The 20,241-nt window shown below is 45.6% G+C and overlaps 1 protein-coding gene across 15 annotated transcripts in view; it reads right to left on the bottom strand.

Moving 5' to 3' along the window:
* The window catches only part of ELMO1 (engulfment and cell motility 1), a 526,731-nt gene that overhangs the window by 38,071 nt on the left and 468,419 nt on the right, over positions 1–20,241 (bottom strand). For all 15 annotated transcript variants that reach the window (XM_059171566.1, XM_059171573.1, XM_059171568.1 and 12 more), the window contains one exon: positions 6,888–7,051. In XM_059171566.1, the coding sequence (XP_059027549.1) occupies positions 6,888–7,051 (164 nt within the window). The remainder of the gene's footprint in view (positions 1–6,887; positions 7,052–20,241) is intronic.

Genomic DNA, 20,241 nt, shown 5'->3' on the forward strand with positions numbered 1-20,241 from the left:
AACACAAGCCCAAAGCAGGGCTCCATCCCATGACCCTGAGATCATGACCTGAGGTGCAATCAAGAGTCAGATGCTTAACCCACTGAGACACGCAAGCCAAGAGCACAGTTGTTGTTATCATGTGAAATTCTATGTAGTGCCCTAGTCTTTGGGTATAGGAAAGCCAGAGTTGTTCTAGGTGATGCTGGACAGGGAGAACCCTCAGTAGTGTTGTTGATGAAAGCATAGATCTAGAACTTGGAAGTCTAAGGTTTCGATCTAGACTCTGCCCATGCATTTCATGTAGCTCATCTAAGTCTAAGTTTCCCCACCTGTACATGGGGATAAGAATCTTTTCTGGGAAACTGCTATGACTCCCAGAGGAGACGGTGTGAGTGCAAGAGCTCTGTAAGCCCTGGGCAGGAATGCAAGGTTATTACTGAATTTGCTTGGATAGTATTCTCTCCTTCCCTCAGGCCGTATTTCCATATACCCACACTTCACTGTAGTCAAGTCTTGCATGTCTGTCAGCTTCCACATCAACTCTGGACCTGCTCTGCACTGCAGAAAGTCTGTCTTCACAGGGTGGTCGGCTCCTAGGTGGGGAAGGCACTCATGCTGGGGAAGTGCTTGCTTTGTCGGGTAGAGGTACTATTTGATTGAGCTCAGTTAGCATCCCCTTCCTGCTCCCCATCAAAACCCCGAAGTTTGGGGAAGACATATTTGCGTCACTAATAAATGGGTATTGCTATTTCTATTTTACAGGTGGGGAAGCAGCTCCTAGCGGTTATGCGTAAAACCTGATCTTCTGCATATAAACTGCTTCTATTTACATGTGAGATAAAGAGAATTAAAAAGTTGCATCAAAGGACCCGGTTATCTAACGGGGTGTGCTAGTACTCTGCTAAGACATATTTTAAACTTGAAAGGTTTCAAACCTCTTGTCATTTGCTACTGTTGCAACTGAACATTTAAAAAGCACAATATGGAGATTGAGCCCTAATAATGCAGCTCGGTACATTTGTACAGCTCTCCTGCGCAGACCTCCAGGGTCTCATCTCAGGCTTCCAGATCACTAAAACTATTTATTATCAGTGTTCAGCTTTGGCACAATGGACTTAATATAGTACAGCTTTGATGAACCCTGCTCTGAACAGTGAGAAGAAGGTGGGGGAGATGCCAGGGCAGACACACGTGACAATAAATCACTGCTTCTGACTTCCAAGCCGGGGCCATGGGGCAAAGAGAATTAGATGGCACTAAGGAATAGAGAAATCACTGGAGAAAGGGTTTGGGGATTTCACGGAGTCTTAGGTTGTGATGTCATCTATAAATAATCGTTTATAGTAGGCTAGAGGTGAATTATGAAAATGGAGATAAAGATGCAGGGAAGAGGACCAAAAGGAGGAAATAACTGGAAGTATTTCCGAGTCATTTTAGTCAATGATTCATGACATCTTAGTGTAAGACCCAGATGTGCCCATCCTGACACACTCCATTATGGAAACATCTCCTGGGGACACACCACCAGAGTGAGTGAATCTGCTGCTGTAGGGGTTCCTTGTTGTGAACCCCGAAGGCCTCCAAAACATGGTCGGACAATGAGAAAGAGAGGACAACCTTTCTTTCTTCTAAGAGATTTCCTCTTCTTTCCATGCAAATGGACCCACTTGCTAGAAAATTCACTCATTGTAGGAAAACATACGTAACACCTACATGGTGTGTCTGTGGTTGAGGTTGGACCTCAGCATCATGCACCATGGGCTGCAGCTGGGAAAAGAGATTCTCAGCTTGGGGTGCATGAGGCCAAGGTCACAGGTGCACTGCCTTTGTTTTGACAGATACTCTTCTAATTCTGTCTAAAGGCCTTGTAAATATATAAAAGAAGGAAGATTAACGAGGGTAGGGTTATGAGTTTGTGAAGAGCAATTCCAGGTCCAGCGTTGTTTCTGGGAGACAGTCCCAGGTCCAAGGCCAGCGAGGCCAGTGCCACACACAGAAGACAGAAGGCACCACTAGAAGACTGGTTAGCTGCCTCCCTGGACCCATGGTCTGCCCCCCTAAGCAGCTATCGGTGTCTGCCAAGAACAGACTTTGGCACACATTTCCTGTAAAGGCCAGACAGTAACTATTTCGGGTTCTGGGGACCATAGCTGTCTTTGGCAAGTACTCAGATCTGCCATAGTAGAGTGAAAGCAGTCGACATACATTAAACACATGAGTGTGACTGTGTTCCAATAAAAGTCCAATTACAGAAACAGGTAGTGAGCTGGATTTGCCCCAAGAGCTACCTATACTTTGCAGCCCCCTGATCTAGAGGTTCTGTGAAGACCGGGGGGTGGGGGCTGAGAGGCAGTGTTGTTTCATGGAAATTGATCTGTCTTGACACCAGAGAGCCTCCAAATTCAGTCCTTGTATTTCTTCTGTTCTGTATATTATAGACTCGTGACACTGAGTATCAACTTTATGCTGACAGCTTCTCCAAATTTGTATTTCTAACCTGGACCTTTCAGTTGAACTCCAAATTCATCAAACCATCTGTGAGACGTGCCAGATGTGGGTGTCTCACAGACACCTCAAACTTGACAGGTCCAAAGCTGAACTCCTGACCCCCTGTCCCAACCTGCTCTCCTCCTTCTCACCTTTGGTTGTTCAGCTCCAACAAAATCGTGAACTCCTCCTCGACTTCTCTCTTTCTCTTATCTAATCCATCAGGAAATGCCACTGTTTCTTATTTTCAAAATCTATCTGTAGTAGGGACTTCAATCACTTCAAATCATCTCTGGACTGAGTTATTGAAATAACTTCCTTACTGATCTCTCTGCTCCCAAACTTGCCTCCCTGGAGAATATTCCCAGTACAGTAGCAAGAGGGATCATTTAGAAACCTAAGTCAGAGCATGCCAATCCTCTGCTCAAAACCCTCCATTGGCGCCGCATCAAGGCCCTCCATCATCGACTCCAAGCCACTTTTCTGGACTAACTTCCTATTGCTCTCCTCCTTGCTTAGTCTTCTCTCACCACATTGAGCACCCAGACCTACTCCTACCTCAGGGCCTTTGCACTGGTTTCTCTCAGCTGGAATACTCTTCTCAAATAGCCTGCTCCTTTAGTCCCTTAAACATCTTAACTCAAATGTTACCATCCCAACTAGAGGGATCTACTCTGACCGCATTACTTGGGACTGCCAGCTCTCTGTCTCCCTTATCCTGCTTTATATTTCCATTGTCATTATCCTCTTTTAACATGCTATAATCATATTCACTATGTTTATTTGTCTGTGTCTCCCCACTAAAATTCAAACATGGCAGGGTGAGAATTGCGTCTTTCCTCTTCACTGCTGCATCACCAAGACACAAAACAGTACCTGGTATACGTGGAAGGCATTTGATGAGTATTGGTCAAGTGCGCTGAACAATGAAAACTGTAACTGACCAGATCATCCTGCTGGCACTTGCTAAGAGAAAGCCCTATGCAAAGCTTGGGCCAATCTTTAGTGAGGAGGCGGATAAGCAGGGTAGCCATTAGCCTGATTTCTGGCCCCATTTTCACTTTTTCTTTCTCACTATACTTCTACTGTACCTTCTGAGATAAGGCGAGGCATATAAAAATACATTTATAGTATTTTTATAGTAAAACTATTGACACATCAACAGTGTGACAACATGTCCCATTCCGGTTATCAGCTAATGATAAGAGGGACCATTTCTCTGAGTGGATATTATGTGCCAGTATATATGCTAAGTGCTTTTCAGGCACTACATCACTGAATCTTCCTAACTGCACAATGATGTGGACACTTTAATCACCTTCTTTTTTAGACCTCAGGAAAACAGGCTTCGAATGGGTTACGTGACTTATCTAAAGAGCCGCATTTCCAAGTAGTGGCCTTGGAGTCGGATCCCAGATGGGTTAGTAGCTCCCTGGGTGCGGATTTTCTGCCATTTGCTATTATGCTTCCTTGGCATTTACCCTTGCATCTCTCCTTTCCCTCCACAGTGTAGTGTTAAATGACCTGTTTTGGGACTATTCAAGCTTCTTAGATCCATTAACTCGGATTAATTGTGTGGCGGGACTTATCTCCCCTGCAAAGTCATGCTAAGTGGCAAGTAACAGATATCTCCTCTCGGAAATACTCCGTCAAGAGCTAAGAAATACAACACAGCTTCTTCAATCCACTGAGTGGTCTCCCCAAATATTTGCTCACACAGAGTGTGCATTTTTCTCCTCAGGAAACATAAATGGTTTATAACAACGAGGCATGCGTCTCAAAGGATCTCTGGGGAACTTAAGTTGGCCACTGAGCTGTGTGCGGCAGACACAGAGGGAGCCAGGCCGTGGAGAGAGCGCTACAGGGGTTAAGAGGCAGGTGAGGGTATGGCCAGCAGGGCTCCGCACTAGCAGGCAAGCCCCAGCCAAGTCATTGTTCCAGTCTGCTAACTTGAACTAGATATTTGAACTGGATGACCTTAATTTCGAATATACTCACTCCCGAGCCTGGGAAAGAAGTGTATCCCAAGCGCTCTCATGACAACCCCCATCTGTGTCTCCTCCACCCTAGCACAGTCTGGGCTAACCCTCCTCCCCCAATTTTACAACCTGGAACAGTTGCGGGGTGGGGCAGTCAAGTGGCCCTGACTGTCTGTCCATCCGCAGCACAGGGCCTGGGAGGCAGGAGTCGCTCAAGACGTGTTTGTTAAATAATGAGTGAACGAATGCAAACTGTCATATGCGGGCTGTCCCTTTCTCTCTGCTGATGTGGGTTTGTCCTGGGAGCTGTGTCGGCAGCGTTTAGGCTTCATCCAATCCCACCAAGAGTTCTTCTCTAGCAGGTCACTCTAACAGACAAAACATCACTGGACAAGCAGCTGGAGGCTGGCTCCCACCTGCCCATTTTGGAGGCTGGGATAATGATCAGGTTAGCTCATAGCCTCCCCTTTAAATGCTATAGTTTCCGACAAGCTTTTATTGCAACTACGGCAAGGCCTCCAGTGAGCCGTGCTGTTTTTTGGGCCCGTGGCCGAGTGACAATGCAGGGACCTACAGAAGATCTCCCTTTATATTTGCACTGCTTCTCTTCCTGTCATAAGTGCAAACGTAAGAGCTTCTTATAATCAAGGGAGAACGTCGGAACGTCATGGGAAGAGCCTTAGGAAATAAAGATACGAAGCCAAAACAGAAGCAGAGTGTTCACACTCCACGTGCAGTTAACATCCTTACTTAGAATAAAGTCATGGTCAAACATTAATTGGGGATCCGTCGGCCTTGACTGAAGTGGTTCCTCAAGTCTCCCTTTAGGTTTTAAGAACTGCTGTCAAAAGCATAATGAAGTCTCCGTGTGTTTGCCCATCTGCTGAAACAAGCCTCTGGAAAGCCAGCATCTCGGGGCTATACGCCCCGTGATGGGACGAGGCACCGCTGTTCCTCTCTGCAGGAAAGAAACTGTGTCTCCGAGGAGTCAAGCATCTATCAGAAGGGCTTTCTGTTAGGTATTCCTAGCTGTACTTCCCGGCTGAGGACCAAGGCCTGGCAGTGCCTGCTGTAGAGCTGGCTGGCCATCATTGCAAGTCCGATTCAGGTCTCACCATGGTGGGAGCCAAGGACGCCCAGGGAGCCTATCTGCCCCCGGCTGCCCAGCTTCACCCCACTCAAGTTCGCCTTGCATTCCGCGGCCACTGACGGCGCTTGCCAGGGCCCACGAGCAGGCACGCAGCAGGGAGCTGCAGACCTGTGAACTTCTTTAAACTTCAGCTTACTCTTGCACTTCACAGAGGAGCTCTGCTGGGCTGGACAAAGCGCGAGCTGAGGGATCCGTGGGCTGGAGTTCACGTCCCGGCGCCTCCCCTCTCTGGACTTTTCCTGCTCCTTGAATGGGAATAAGACCTACCTCCTTCGCACGCATGGGAGGCATGAAACAGCAGGAGGGGCTACTTTGCAAATTGCCAACCATTCGAAATGTCAGATATATAAGAGTAAAGGACGGAAGGAGTGGCAGAAAGAAAAAGGACCTGAAACAGAGAGAGAGGGAGTTCGTGTCGTGAGGACACCTGGTTGTACGCCGGCTTTGTACGGAAGTCCACAGCCATGTGCGGTCTTCTGCAGGAGGAAGGAGAATGCCTGTCACACACTCTCCTTACCTCCACCTCTGCGCCTGTTTCCTTCCCAATGATAAGGTACCAGAACTGACCTAGCCCTTAGAAAAGGACAAGGGAAGATAAATAGGATAGTTCTAAGAAAAGACGGAGCAAACCATACAGTCTTGGTGTTGGAGGTTCAGAACATCCTAAAGATGGAGACATGCGAAATGATGACTGTCGCAAGTGACACCTCCTGCAAAGTCCTACAAGGGGACCTGGTGCTCTCAACCTTGGGCCTGCAGGCTGATAGTGACGGGGGTGATGCAAGGTGCTCTGGGGTGAGGCAAAACCGATAGACGGGGCAGGAACAAGTGAATCTCTCTCTCCTGCTCCATCTCTCTTCCTTCCACTCACTACTTGAATGTGTCTGAATGAACAGTGGGCCTTGCTCTGGCTGGGCAGAACATCTTGCCACTCAAAGGCAGGCAACCAAGAAATACCTATCTGGGCAAAAATTGATCCCAAGTGTTAGGAAAGGTCTTCCTACTTTTCAGCTACAAGTTCTCAGGGGACTCCTCCGAATGCAAGCCACTCCCTGGTTTAGGTCCTGCTGCTGGGACCTGTCCCTGCCGTCCCCTCAGCTGCCTCTATGCCGACTTCCTCAGGGAGCTGCTGAGACTTCATGAACTGAGCTGAGGTCTTCCGGAGTGTCTTTTGTTGGCCTTCTATAAATGAGCTCACAACACAGCCCACTGCACTGTGTGTGATCGGCCTTCAGACCAGAGATGGTGGGTCAGAGCCTCTGAGGAGAGAGAGCTCAGGGGTTACTTACAAAATCGGGCGAGACTGGAAATCTTCCTGGTTCATCCTCTCAGACTGGCGGATTTTCAGGATCTCAGTGTAGCTCAGGTTCTGCAGTTTGCACTTGAACTGGTCCAGGGAGCTAGGCTTGGTTGTAAGAGCTCTCATAACCTGCTCCTTCACCACCTGCATTACCTGTAGATGAAAGGAAGACCATAACTTTCCTGGGGGGTTGCCCTTGCCCATTTGGAAAGGTCTAGAGTGAACGGCTCCCTGCCTCTCTGTTCCTTACCCCCGATTCCCTTCCCCTGCACTCTATGCCCAAGCCTTGAGAGTGCTTTTCCAAAGAGTAAACAACCACAATGTACACCTTCACTCTCTCTTGTGCTCCTGGAACCACAAGGAAGGAGATGGACTGATGAACTTGGAACTGGGGTGGGGGGCCAGGCCTGGCTGGGGAAGTGCTCCATTGGCTCAACATATTATGGGACCACAGCCAAAACTGACGCTACGAATAATGCAAATTTCAAAAGTGAAAGAAGTTCAAGCGACAGCTAGGAGTCTGTGTCACCGCCATTTTTTCCCGAAGAAGATCACTGAGACACAATTAACTGTGGAAGTCTGGCTGGTACTGGCTCAAACAAACGTGAAATGATATCCACACTCACACCTCCGAGAACGCTCTCCCTGGGTAGTGAAGGCCTGAGTGTTCACATACATGAGGGATCAGAAACTGTGCACGTGCTGTTGCCTTCTTGGGCCAAGCACTAAAAAGGAGGCCTTTTATTTTTTTTTTTTTTTTTTTTTTTTTTTTTTTTTTAAAGATTTTATTTATTTATTTGACAGAGAGAAATCACAAGTAGGTAGAGAGGCAGGCAGAGAGAGAGAGGAGGAAGCAGGCTCCCTGCCGAGCAGAGAGCCCGATGCGGGACTCGATCCCAGGACCCTGAGATCATGACCTGAGCCGAAGGCAGCGGCTTAACCACTGAGCCACCCAGGCGCCCCAAGGAGGCCTTTTAAATAGAACAGACATATCCCATTGGAAGCTTAAAGAAAAAAAGAATATGGTAATGTGCTGCCTAAGGACAGGTCCAGCCCACAAGGAGGCAATTAACATTAATGTGGATTCGTCTTTAAAAAAAAAAAAAAATGTGGATTCGTCTTCATCAGAATTTATAAAGCAGGAAAAGACCAGAAAACACACAGAGGCATCCAAGGGACGTGTAGTAATCTTCCTGCTTCTTTTTTAAATCTTCCACTGCAGAGGAGAATAATAATTGTTACCACTGAGAGAGGTATGTACTGTGGGCCTGATACTATGGTGGAAGCTTTATGTCTGTTCCCTCTCTTATTCCACTCAAATCTAGGAGTTAGATGTGGTCATCATTCTTTTTACATATGAAGAAACAGAGGCCTTGAAATGTCAAGTAACTAGTTCAGGATGTTATGGCTGGTTGGTAGGTGAATGCGTTGGGATTCGAGGGCTCCATGGTCAATCATGCCACTGTGATGCCATGGTCAATCATGACCCCATGCCACTTGGGGTCACTTTTAGAGATAAAGAGGTTGAGATTTAAGATTGAGGTCTGACCCAAGGTCACATATCTCTAGCTGAGTTCTATGACACTGAGTACCCCCCATGATAGATCTACTTTAACCAAGGATGTGTGTGCCCTGCTTGCTCTGTGCAGGGGTAGTTACTGTGTGAAGACAGAAAGGCAACTGTCTTCTTGTCCTCTGATTCATGGGAGTTTCGAAGACCTGGGTCCTTCAGTCTAACTGTGTTGGCTACCAGCTTGCCATAAACCAGAAAGTACTAATAGAAGCAATTAATAAAAAGTTGCTTGAGGAGCATTTGCTGTGAAGTCAATATAACAAACATCACTGAGTACTTACAATGTGTCTATACTGGGTGAAGCACTGGGAATTCAAGGGTGAATAAGGTATGGCCCTTGCCTTCTGTAAACTGGTGGTCTAATAAGAGAGCCGGACATGGGACATAAGCAATGATCATAACAGCAGAAGAGTGGACGTGAAAGAGAAGACGGACTGGTGGCCTTTCGTGGCAGGTGGGGAGACATTTCAGAGAAGACATCGTAAGGGTTTTGCAAGGAGAATGAGTATTCAGTGCTGTGGGAAGAGATGAATAACCTGCACACGGGCCCTCATTAACCCTGCTGAGCCTGGGCTGCCTCTGAATTGGGACCAGTTACATAAGCATTGTTTCCTGCCCCCAGCACAATGGCATCAGGGAAAATTTCCAGTTGACCTTCCACATGATCTGCTTCCTTTTTTCACACAAGTAAAATGCTAAATTTGGGATGCTTGACAAATTTTGAAATTGTGACCATCTTATATCATGTGGTATAAATGGTGGTTAAATTTGGTCAAGGCTGAACTATATAACACTTGGCTGTTTCATGAGGAGGCAGCACAGGAGCTACCTCCTCCCCATTTAGAGAAACTCAGAGTTGGGTCAAGGAGATAATTATCATCTCCCAATGCTACTTGACCTTCATGTGGGAGGTTGGACATGTAAGAAAGACCAAGAGAGTGATTAGAATACCAAAAATGAAGAAGCAATTTCAAAATAGAATCAGGTTACAGCTGGGAAAGTTTCAGAGACATCTCCAATTTCCTCATTTCATAGATAAGGAAAGAGGGCCAGGGGATGCTCCCACTTTAAGGGGAGAAACACTTAAGTGTTTCTTAAGTGGCTGTCACAGGGATGACAGTTACCAGAACACAGAGGATTGGACACAAAGATAACACTAGTAAGTGGGCATATGACCTGTGCTGACCAATCAGCATCCTTCTCCAGACTTCTGACTTGACTTGAAGCAGAGCTGAAGCATGCTCTTTCCCCTAAAACTGATAACCATAATACTGTCTCGTAACATGTAGAAGAGTGGAAGATGATGAGACTGGTTCCATTCAAATTAGATAGAAGAAAGATTGTGTGCGTGTGTGTGTGTGTGAGAGAGAGAGAGAGAGAGAGAGTTAATAATAGTTAAATTATACTCAACCATAATGTCAATTCAATCTTGACGTTTGGGTGGTTTGTTACATGAACCTTTATTTCCCCAATTGAATGGAATTCCTGTCACTTGCAACTTAAGATCTCAACGAATACATACAATGAAGTCAAAGAGGAGTATCTGCTTATGGGATGGAGGCTGCCCAGATTGGGGAAAAGTAAGAAAAGAAAGCTGGATAGAAACAATGAAGTGACTTCAATAAGGAAAAACTTTTTAAAACAGCATCTTCATTTAATGCTCATGGTTGTACCTTTGCATGGAAATGATGATAATCCCTGACGGTGATATGGGAGATTCTTCAGTTCCTACTTACATTTTATGCTTAAAATCCACTGTTAAAGGTTTCAATTCTTCTAGCTTAAGACTTTCATCTTTTGCTAGATGTAAGAATCCATAAGTGGGACAACCTTTTAAATTTCCAACAATCACTTATGCTTCGGTTTAGAAGTGAATATAGACCATTTCCTAAGAGTAAATTGATAGGATAAAAAAAGAAGAGGCCAAAGGGGCACTTGGCCCCAGGGTAAAGGATGCAAGTGGTTGAGATACAGTCCAGAATGGAGGTTGGTGGAGGGAAAGACTGGCTTTGCCTGATTTACTTCACAATTTTGCTGGGGCCCCAAGAAGTTCTTTGGTAACTCCATGTGCCAAGGAAAATGAGCCCAGTAGAAAAAAATGTCACTGATACTTTTTTTTTTTTTTTTTTTTTTGCAGAGACAAAAAAGTTATAAATCAAATATTTCTCTATTTCTTAGCAAAGTAGCTTCTAAAAAGGCTAAAATTAATAGTGTAAAGTCTCTATTAATGCTCTACGTGCATGATCTAAATCAAGACACTCACAACCACCATGCTTACTCTGTCTTCTTTGGAAAATATCAGACCTTTTATCATGGTTTGGAAAGCCCACAGATGGTGTTGCAGAGGCATCAGCAAATCAATGGACTTAAAACTTCTTATTTACAGAATATGAATATGTTCTGTCATGGACATCAGACAAAACATGCTCTCAGAACCCACATTCACTTACTGGTATTGACTGATTATTTTAACAAGGTCAAAACTGTGCCTGTGGTGTGTTTCTGGAATTTTTCCAGCACATGCTCTCTGTAACAATGTCACATGTTACAAAAGAAGTGGGAGTCCCAAAATACACATGTAGCTCAAATGGAGAAAACCTTTCAGATCCTTGGAAGACTGGGTTAAAGGTGTAAGTTCTGGGGACCCCCCCCCCCCGACAAGAATCAAGCAGGCTGGTAGTCTAAATGTGCTCCTGTTTCCCTGTTGCTTACTGAGATGGGCTCCTGTGTTTTATTCCAAGATCTCCTGAGCCTCCAGGTGCTTCTAGTCTAATCACTAATCTGACCTCGCCTTCACAGACACGGTCTTCACCCAGCATTATTCATCTGTTCTCATCAACTGTTTTTCAAGCATCTACAATGTGCAAGGCACTGTAAGTGAGATATCTGAAGCCTTGAATCCTAGTATGGGAAAGTGGATAAGACATTACATACTTGCCTCCTCCAAGGGGGTAGGGGGAGTGATGTCACAGAAGAGTGAGGTCAAGACATTTATTCCCTAAATACTTAGCTTTGCTCAAGTGCTGACAGGCTCATGGCACAGCCCCCGACTTTGGCTGGGCCTTGAGGAGAGACCAGATGTGGACACAATGAGAGGTAGAGAAGGAGTCCTTCCTGGAAGAAACAGCATGAGCCAAGGCTGGAGAGAGGAGAGCCCAGCCCTAGTGGGGAGGAGTGTATGGTAGTTTCATTTAGTTGGAAAACTCAGGTGGTGCTTCGAGGTAAGGCTGAAAGTCAGGCTGGGCCAGAGAGGGGGTGGTTTCAGCTGGTTAAGATGAAAAAAATTGGATTTTTTTCTTTCAATTAGTGGTAAGTCACCAGGGGATTTTGGGGTGTGTGATGGAATCTGGTACAGTACACTATGTTGGGACACACACAAAGACTGGAGAGGTTGTGCTCACAGAGGGGTCTGGGAAAAGGAAGACATGACCAAGGAATCATTACCCTGGCTCAGCGGGGGTAAGGAGAGATGTCAGAGAACTCTGCAAGGCCGAGACCAAAGTGCTGGGACCTGGAGCACAGCTAGGAGTTACTGAGGTGAAGAAGTGAAGGGAGTCCAGGCGGAGGAACCAGAAACAGCAAGAACAAAGGCTGGACGGAGGGAGTGCTTGACTCAGGCATTTGACCAAATAAGCTTTTAGAGCCCATGTTAGCAGCTTTCGGCCAGCGGATGCTATTGGTTGGAGGATGGTGGCTCAGCCTTTGGGGCCCAACACAAGTGGAGAGCCAGGCTGTGATCTTCTTCAAGATATTCAGTGCCCCCAAGACTCAGTTTTAGCATCTGTAAAGCAGAAGGACTACTCATTTAGAATTCATCAAGGTCTTTCTCACTAGATAAATCTTTATACGCTTTATGGTATCCTGTGTATAGGTAGCAAACATGAGTCTCTGTTCCCAAGCCTTAGTTTGGGTCCCTATAAAGTAGAACTAATAGTTCAGAGTTCATAGGATTGTTGTGAAATCCAAACAAGATTATTACTTGTAAAGTACTGATACACTGAATGGAACATACTAGAAACACAACAACTGTGATGTCATGTTCCCTTGCCGTCTGAGGATGAAATGACTTATGTCTGAGGTTAATCCAATAAAAAAAAATATCCTCAACAGTGTTCCCAGACCACATTTGTATCACCGAAGAACTTGCTAGAAATGCAACTTTCAGATTCACCCGAGACCTACTGAATCAGAAACCTATGATCAGTGTTTCAACAGCCCCTCCGGGTGATTCCAGCACTCACGCAAATGTGAGAAGCAGTGGTCTCAGCAAACGTCCAGCACAACTTCTCGGCCTTCAGTACGGTATCTGTAGTGATTCTTGTCATAGCACAGTAAAGCAGTTAAGCCAATTACTGGTGTACCTTTCCCCATCCAGACTGTAAATGCTTTGAGTGCTGGTACTATTTCTTATTTGTATTGTGGTCCCCACTACTTAACACAGTACCCTCCAGACTGTAATAATGATAGATATGCTCAACGCCAAAGATTCTTAGGCTCCCACCTCTTATCTGTAGAATTAAAAGAATACATCCTTAACAGAATTAGAAGACTGTTAACATGGTTTTCAAAGTACACTTTTAAAAAACCTAAAAATTAAAGTCTGTGGCTTTGAAATGCTGTCTGAGGGTTTGAGAGGTCATTTTGGGCTTCCTTTCCCAGGCTGAAATGGAAAAGGTTGGTCTGCAGCTGAGCAAAAGTTTTCTGGAGAAATGGCTACTGGGCATTGCCACTAAGTGGGGGTGGCGGCGGTCAGCACTTACAAAAATGTACAATATACCCTATCAGTAGCAATCCATTAAATGGATTTATCTCCATAATGAAGAGAAAAGGTTGTCATGGAGAAGACAGATGTCAACACGGTCTAGCTTAAAAATGAGTCGTGTGGGAGAATTTTCATTGCTGGGCTTTAGCACTGGACCATTTTTCTTCCTAAGAATGTTCCTTACACAAGACAAAATGACTGAAGACTCATAAGGGCCAAAAATGGGAAGGATTCTGCCTGGAGAGGGGTCTAGGTGCTCATCTACAGACAGGATAACTTCCCGGAGGCCAGGGGTCACTCTGAAGGGCTACTCTCTGAGCTCGGGATGTGGGGAGAAGTGGCCTTGCTCCGAAAGAGTACTAGAAGTTCACAGCGACACGTACTGACCTAGATGCAGACTATTGATTGCCCCAGCCCCCTGGAGGTCTTCAAAATTAGGACACCTTCTGGAAACTAAAAATGTTTTTCCTTTGTACTTCTGCCACAGCTGGGGAGAGGGCTGCCTAGGTTAGTCCATGAGAATGAGAGTTTTTGCTGAACAGTGTCAAGTGTATTAAATGAAGGGGAGAGGAAGAAATAAAAATGTTTATGGCCCCAAGGAGTAGCATTTAATTTTCTTGTATTTATTCTGGGGCGGTGTGGGCATAGAGCAGAGGTTGGCAAGTTTCTGTTAAGGGCCGGATCATGTCTGTGGCAACTACTTAGCTCTTCCCCGGGCGTTGTGAGCGTGACTGCAGACCAGAATCAAATGAACAAGTGTGGCTCTGTTCCAATAAGACCTGATTACAAAAAACAGGTGGGATGCCTGGGTGGCTCAGTGGGTTAAAGCCTCTGACTTCGGCTCAGGTCAAGATCCCAGGGTCTTGGGATCGAGCCCCGCATCGGGCACTGCTCAGTGGGGAGCCTGCTTCCTCCTCCTCCTCCTCTCTCTGTCTGCTGCTTTGCCTACTTGTGATCTGTCTGTCAAATAAATAATAATAATAATAGTAAAACAAGTGGTGAGCTAGATTTGGCTGGTGGGTAGGAATTTGGCAAACCCTGGTATAAAGGGAAACCACTGGGTTTTAGAGTTAGGCAGTGCTCATTTCAAAGTCTGGCTCCCTGACCCGCTGAGCCAGGTGAATCACTCAGCTTCTCTGAACCTGTTTCCATATCTATAAAGTGGAGGTGATCATCTTCAGTCAGGATTAGGACAAGTCCAAACATGATACCCATCAGTATAAGGTTTCTGTGAATTCCAGTCCTAAAGACAGCTTATCCAAAAAAAAAAAAAAAAAAAAAATTCCTCCTTGCTGCACACAAACTGCCTCATGATGACACAGCGGGCTTCTAACATGGGTAGAGCGGTTCAAGATTATACTGAAGTTGCACTGAACAAAATGGATTCTGATATTGTAAAGTTTTTGTTCTTTTAAAAACAGGGTTCTCGACTGTTCCCCCCCTGAATGGTTTCAGGGCCTTGAAGATATTTTGGCCTGTCCTTGCTTTTCCTTCTGCCACATCTCCTGCCGGGGTTTGGCCAGTGCAGTTCCCTGGTGAGGGGCGCTGTGTGGTCAGGCTTACTGGAAGTGGACAGAAACTGTTCTAAATCACAGAGCATCAACCCAGCTGGTGGGCACCCCCCAGCCCCTTGAGATTTCATCATGGGTCCTCCATTATACCAGAAGAATTTGAAACATTTTGTTCATTAATAAATGCAGAAAAGCTCCTTTGCATTTCACAATAGACACAACCTGATCTTGGCAGGCGATCATAATAAGAATCAGCAAATCATTTAACTTCTCCCTCCTTGCCTCTGTTTCCTCAGGGGTCCCTAACAGCTCTCTGAGCTCTGAACTCCTACGGTATCTGTCTGAGGGGGTGATGATGACCAAATTCAGAGCCGAAGGCCAGTGCTGTGTGTGATGTGGGCAGCGAGGTCACTGTAATTTTTCTTCTCTGAGGTGGTATTTCTGAACCCAGCACAAGCAAGTCTTGCTGTGTATCCCATCAAAGGCCAGAATATGTCCCCGAGCACTGAGAAAAAGAATAGCTCACTGCAGACCCAAACTTTCTGCTGGTTTGACTCCTCTTCAGAGTCCATCGGTCGAGGCCTGTTCTTTGAGGGACCATATATCTGTACTTGTAAGTGAAATGTAACTCTGAGTTGTGTTATGTCTTTGGTGAGTATGGAAAACTATGTAGCAATGATCAAAATAATGGAACCACTTGGGCTTGGAAGTTGGGAATTTTGCTCTGAGGATTATACCATTAAGGAAGGTTGTGATATTGACTCCCTTCTTGAATAGCTGTTCCTTTTGTCTACTTTGCCTCATTCTCACTGGCCCCTCCCTGGGCCTCTGGCCCATCCTTACCTGTCCTGCTTTACCTATAAGCCTCTGACTTCAACTCTAGTGCCTGCTCACAGAAGCTGGATTGTTTCCAAAATGCAAGTCTGATCACATCATTTACCTGCTTGAAACCTCTGATGGTTCAGCACTGCATGTGGATGAAGACCAGTGCCCCACATGGGCACCTGTGGTTGCCTTCCAACTCCTGCTCCAGGAGACACCTCCCCCTTGGCTTCACTCCACACACCCCATGATCTAGCCACACTGAGAGCCTTTAGGTGCCTTGAACTTCACCCCTGTGCCTTCATTTGTGCTCTTTCTTCCACCTGTGATTTAAAGCCTCCTAATACCTGCTCATTCCTCAAGTCAACATAATCCTTCCCTGACCTGCTGCCTTCCCCCCAAAGTCAGTGTTGGTCCCCCAGTCTCCCATGATGGGATTGTACCATAACATCACAAACTGTGTGTCCTTTGTTGACTATCACACATCTACAGTCTGTATAATCCAGTCACATAGTAGTTACTAAGAAAATACCTATTTAGGGATGCCTGAGTGACTCAGTCAGTTAAGCCTCTGTCTTCAGCTCAGGTCAGGATCCTGGGGTCCTGGGATCGAGCCCCACCCTGCGCTCCCTGTTCAGCGGAAATATGCTTCTTCCTCTCCCTCTGCCTGCTACTCTCCCTGCTTGTCCTCTCTCCATGTCTGTATGTGTGTGTCAATTAAATAAATAAAATCTTTAAAAAAAAAAGAAAATATCTATGTAACTTATGACCGATGGACTCATCAAGTGATTAAAAGAAACAAATAGCTTTAAAAAAATCAATATTTCTCAACCCTCAGTCTACAGTAAAATGGAAAGCATCCCTTGGCCTGGCCTCACCCCTCCTCAGAGATTCTGATTCATTCGATCTGGAATGAGCTCCGGACACTGGGCAAGTTTCACAACGCCCCACTGGGATGCTAATGTGCAGGAGGGCTTGAGGTCTACTCGTCTAAACAAGAAGCCATAAGATAGAAAGAATCAATGACCGCTGCCCTTCCAGGGAAAAGAGAGAAGGGATAGCCTCTCTTCCTTCGTTAAACTGCCCAGTGCAATTACAGAGGAAGAACCAAGAGCTCAGCTTGTTGTTGCCAGTGGTTCCTCCAAGGCTTGGTCTTCAGGTATTAGCTATGGTGTGGGCAGGATGAATGTTTTCACCTGGGACATTCAGAGAAAGGGTCAGGGGACCATGATGGCTCTGGGCATGTTCTGAGAAGCCACCTTTACTCGGGAAGACAGACCACTCTGCTTATCACAGAGGCAGCCAAAGCCACTGTAGTGTGGGCATCTGCCTGCCAGGCTTGGGCCCTGTTTAGGGCCCCACTTTAGCAAGGGCAGCCACCATCTCCCCAATGTGCCCACAGTTCCCTGGGCAGCAATTAGCAGCTGTGTTCCCCGACACAGGGCAGCAGCCTGTGTGCCAACCCGAGGAGGCAACCTGCGGCCGGCAGTGTCTCTATGGGCCTGGAGAACCTGAGGGAGCACTAGTACTAGCCAGTATGAGAGGTGATTTTTCAAACGTACCCTTAGAGCACAGCGGATGGCCCTGGAGCTGTTAGAAAGGGAGCTACCTGTTCAGCACTTCTCCCTTGCCTGAGAACTTCCTCCAGTTTTAGCTGCTAATGAAACAGAAATTGGGCAGCAGGAGATAGAGAGATGCTCAGGCAGCTCCAAGCTTCCTGAGAATCTGCATATCATCCAGACTGACAGCTTTGAGGGCCTTGGTGTTCATCCCCCAAATAGCTCATTAGATAATGCCTGACCCCACCGTCCTGGGCAGGTGTTAACCGGGTGAGTTCACATTCCAAAGACTGAGACGCAAGGCACTAACAGCTGTCCTATTCCTCACAGAAGGCATCTGACTGAAGACGGAAGGCATCTCTGTGGCCAGGAAAAAAATTAACCTTTCACCCAGCAATTCGTCTTAAAATCAATTAGCACAGGGTCTCTTGAAGAGCAACGGACATGGAAGCAACACACTTCTCACTCTCTTCAGCGGCTGCAGGAAGTCAGCTCAAAAGAGAGAAACCAAGGTAAAGTTTGAGATCACGACCTTCTCTTTGCAGCCTGCCCTTGAAGGGACCGCAGTTAAGAGGCAAACAGCAGTGTGACCAAACTTCCTTTCTCCACTGCAAAAAGGGAGCGAAATTAATACAGTCATCAGGGCAGATTGGCTGGTCAGCTAATTGAGGACCCTGGTTGACAACAGGAAGCTATTTTCACCAGTGTCTGATGGAGTCGGCCTCAGGCAAGCAAAGTCTGAGCAAATCACATTAGTGAGTGACATTTAATCCACAGCTTTGAATAAACAACATGTCAAGTCAGTCAGTCAAAACATGTGACTACGTGTGAAGAAAGAGGCAGAAACCAATGGGGCTGGTTTGCTCACAAAAGTTGAGAAACTCTTTTCCCATGGGGTTGAGAGAAATGGCCAAGATTTTTTTTTTTATGAGATTTTATTTATTTATTTGCTTATATTATAGCTAAGATTTTTTTTAAATAACTATGCTACTGTTGGTTTTTTGATGCTCGTTCACTAAAGTCAGCCATGCTTTATCAAGCATGGATGCTGAAAGCAAAGTCTTTTGAAAGTCTTCTGAAAGTTACAAAAAATGACCTTCCCAATGGGAAAGTCTCCCAAACCGTGGTCACTCCTGAGGCTTGGTTCTCTTGCAATTGTGGCTGCCGTGAGTAAGAGTAGTGGTGGAATGACTTTCCTGAGAGGTCCCCAAAAGCAGAGGAGGGATTTGTCTAGAGAACTGAGCCTCAGAGGACTTTTGTTTTTTAAGTTACATAATCATAAGACCAAAATACACACTGCTAAATGATGAGCGATTCCAGATCGTCCTTGTTCCTGGATACATGGTGACCACAGATATCCCTTCAAACATTATGGGTTGTTTACCAACAAATCTGGGACGACTCACTGCCTCTTCTTTGCTTATTCCTGGTAGGGTGTGATGGAAAGGAGTGAATGGTAATTATGTCTGCTCTTGTGTTCATCGACCCTGGTATGTCTCAGCTTCCACGGATGGTGGGATTACCTAATTACACATCTCTGTGCCCAGGATCAGTTTCATAAATATTTGTGGAGCGACTGAAGAGGCTAAAGGAAGACAGAGATTAGGAGTAGCAGTGGGCCCTGATAAATTAGCTTCAAACTACTCTGAAATTAGTTGCTATTAAGAAATAAATGAAATGTCTACTGTCTCACGTGGAGGTGAAACCAGACGCTCTGTGCACTGAGATCTCCTGGCATGTTTTGCATAACCTGTTAAATAGTGACAAATGAAATGGGACAATCTGCCCCGCTGGAAGGGAGATTTAATAAACTTTTCATAAGCAGACTGCTCAGGTAAGACCACAGGGGATCCAGGGTGGGAAAAACGAGGTCTGGCTCCCACAAACTAGCTCAGCTATCAGGCAAGGCCGCTGAACCCCAGGGAGATCAGAATCATCACTTCAGTGAGTCGCACTGGAAGGACAGTGCCACCAAAATGGAAGGGCTGGCGGAGTCTCCTCGGCAGACAGATGGGGCAGGGGAGGGAGCCACACAGTGGCTCTCAAAGTCAGCAGTGCCCATGGGTCTCTACTCTGTTAGATATATGGGGAAGGATTGGTCTTTTTACCCTTCTGCAAATATTTTCCTCTTTTCTACTTATCCAACTAACAGTGTGACATTATGAGTGGACCATTCTCTGCTGAGAAATTTAAAACACTGTGGTATATGTTTTAATTTCCAAATAAATTCATTGGAATCATCAACGGAATACCTTAAGAGTAAATATATTTTGATTTTCTAGGTTTGGCCCAATAAATCACCATTTCCTGGGTATTACAAGCTTTAGAAGTACACATTCAGTCCTGTACTTGCTCAGTTTGAATATGGATTGAACGCTGGGTGAGGTGCTGAGAACCCAAAGAGCCAGACCCAGTGCCCACCTTGCAAAACCCGCCGTTAGGGGGAGGCAGGTGTGTAAACAAATAATAATGTTGGACTTTAGTAAGTCCTATTATAGGTATGGGCTAACAATATAATTTGGGGGCAGGGAAAACAAAGTGATTATTAAGCACACGACAGTTTTTTGCACATCCAAGTAATTTCTATTGTATTTCTACTCTATTGTTTCAACAATGGCACTTTCAGAGTGCACTGAAATTATGTATTCACTACTGGTCGTCCAGTAGGACCTTGAGCCTGCAGAAAGAAGACACTATACCTCATTTATCTTTTTATCACTAGTGGGTTTTTAAATCCCTCATACCTGGAAAATTTCCCACTCAGTCCAGTAAAGCCAAGGTCAACCAGACTATATTTCCGAGTTACATGTTTAAAAAAAATGATTTCTGGTGCATCTTTGTGAAGGCCATGGCTGAATCCCTGTGATAGTTTCAAGCAGAGGGAAAGAGAGGGTTTCTAACAGTAGCAATGATAGAATGATAGATTAACTCTGGTTAACACACCTGCTATACCAACGTCTTGCTGTATTTTTCCCAGATGGTTATAAATTGGGACACCTCATAAATCCCCAGGCCTTTTCTTTTCCGTGGCTGGTTATTACAGTGTCCCAGGAGAGAAGAGCACTTTCTAAACTTAAGTAATTGTGAGCCATTTATTATCTTTAAAGGAGAACCTG

The sequence above is a fragment of the Mustela lutreola genome, chromosome 4 (assembly GCF_030435805.1).
Source record: "Mustela lutreola isolate mMusLut2 chromosome 4, mMusLut2.pri, whole genome shotgun sequence".
Taxonomy (NCBI): domain Eukaryota; kingdom Metazoa; phylum Chordata; class Mammalia; order Carnivora; family Mustelidae; genus Mustela; species Mustela lutreola.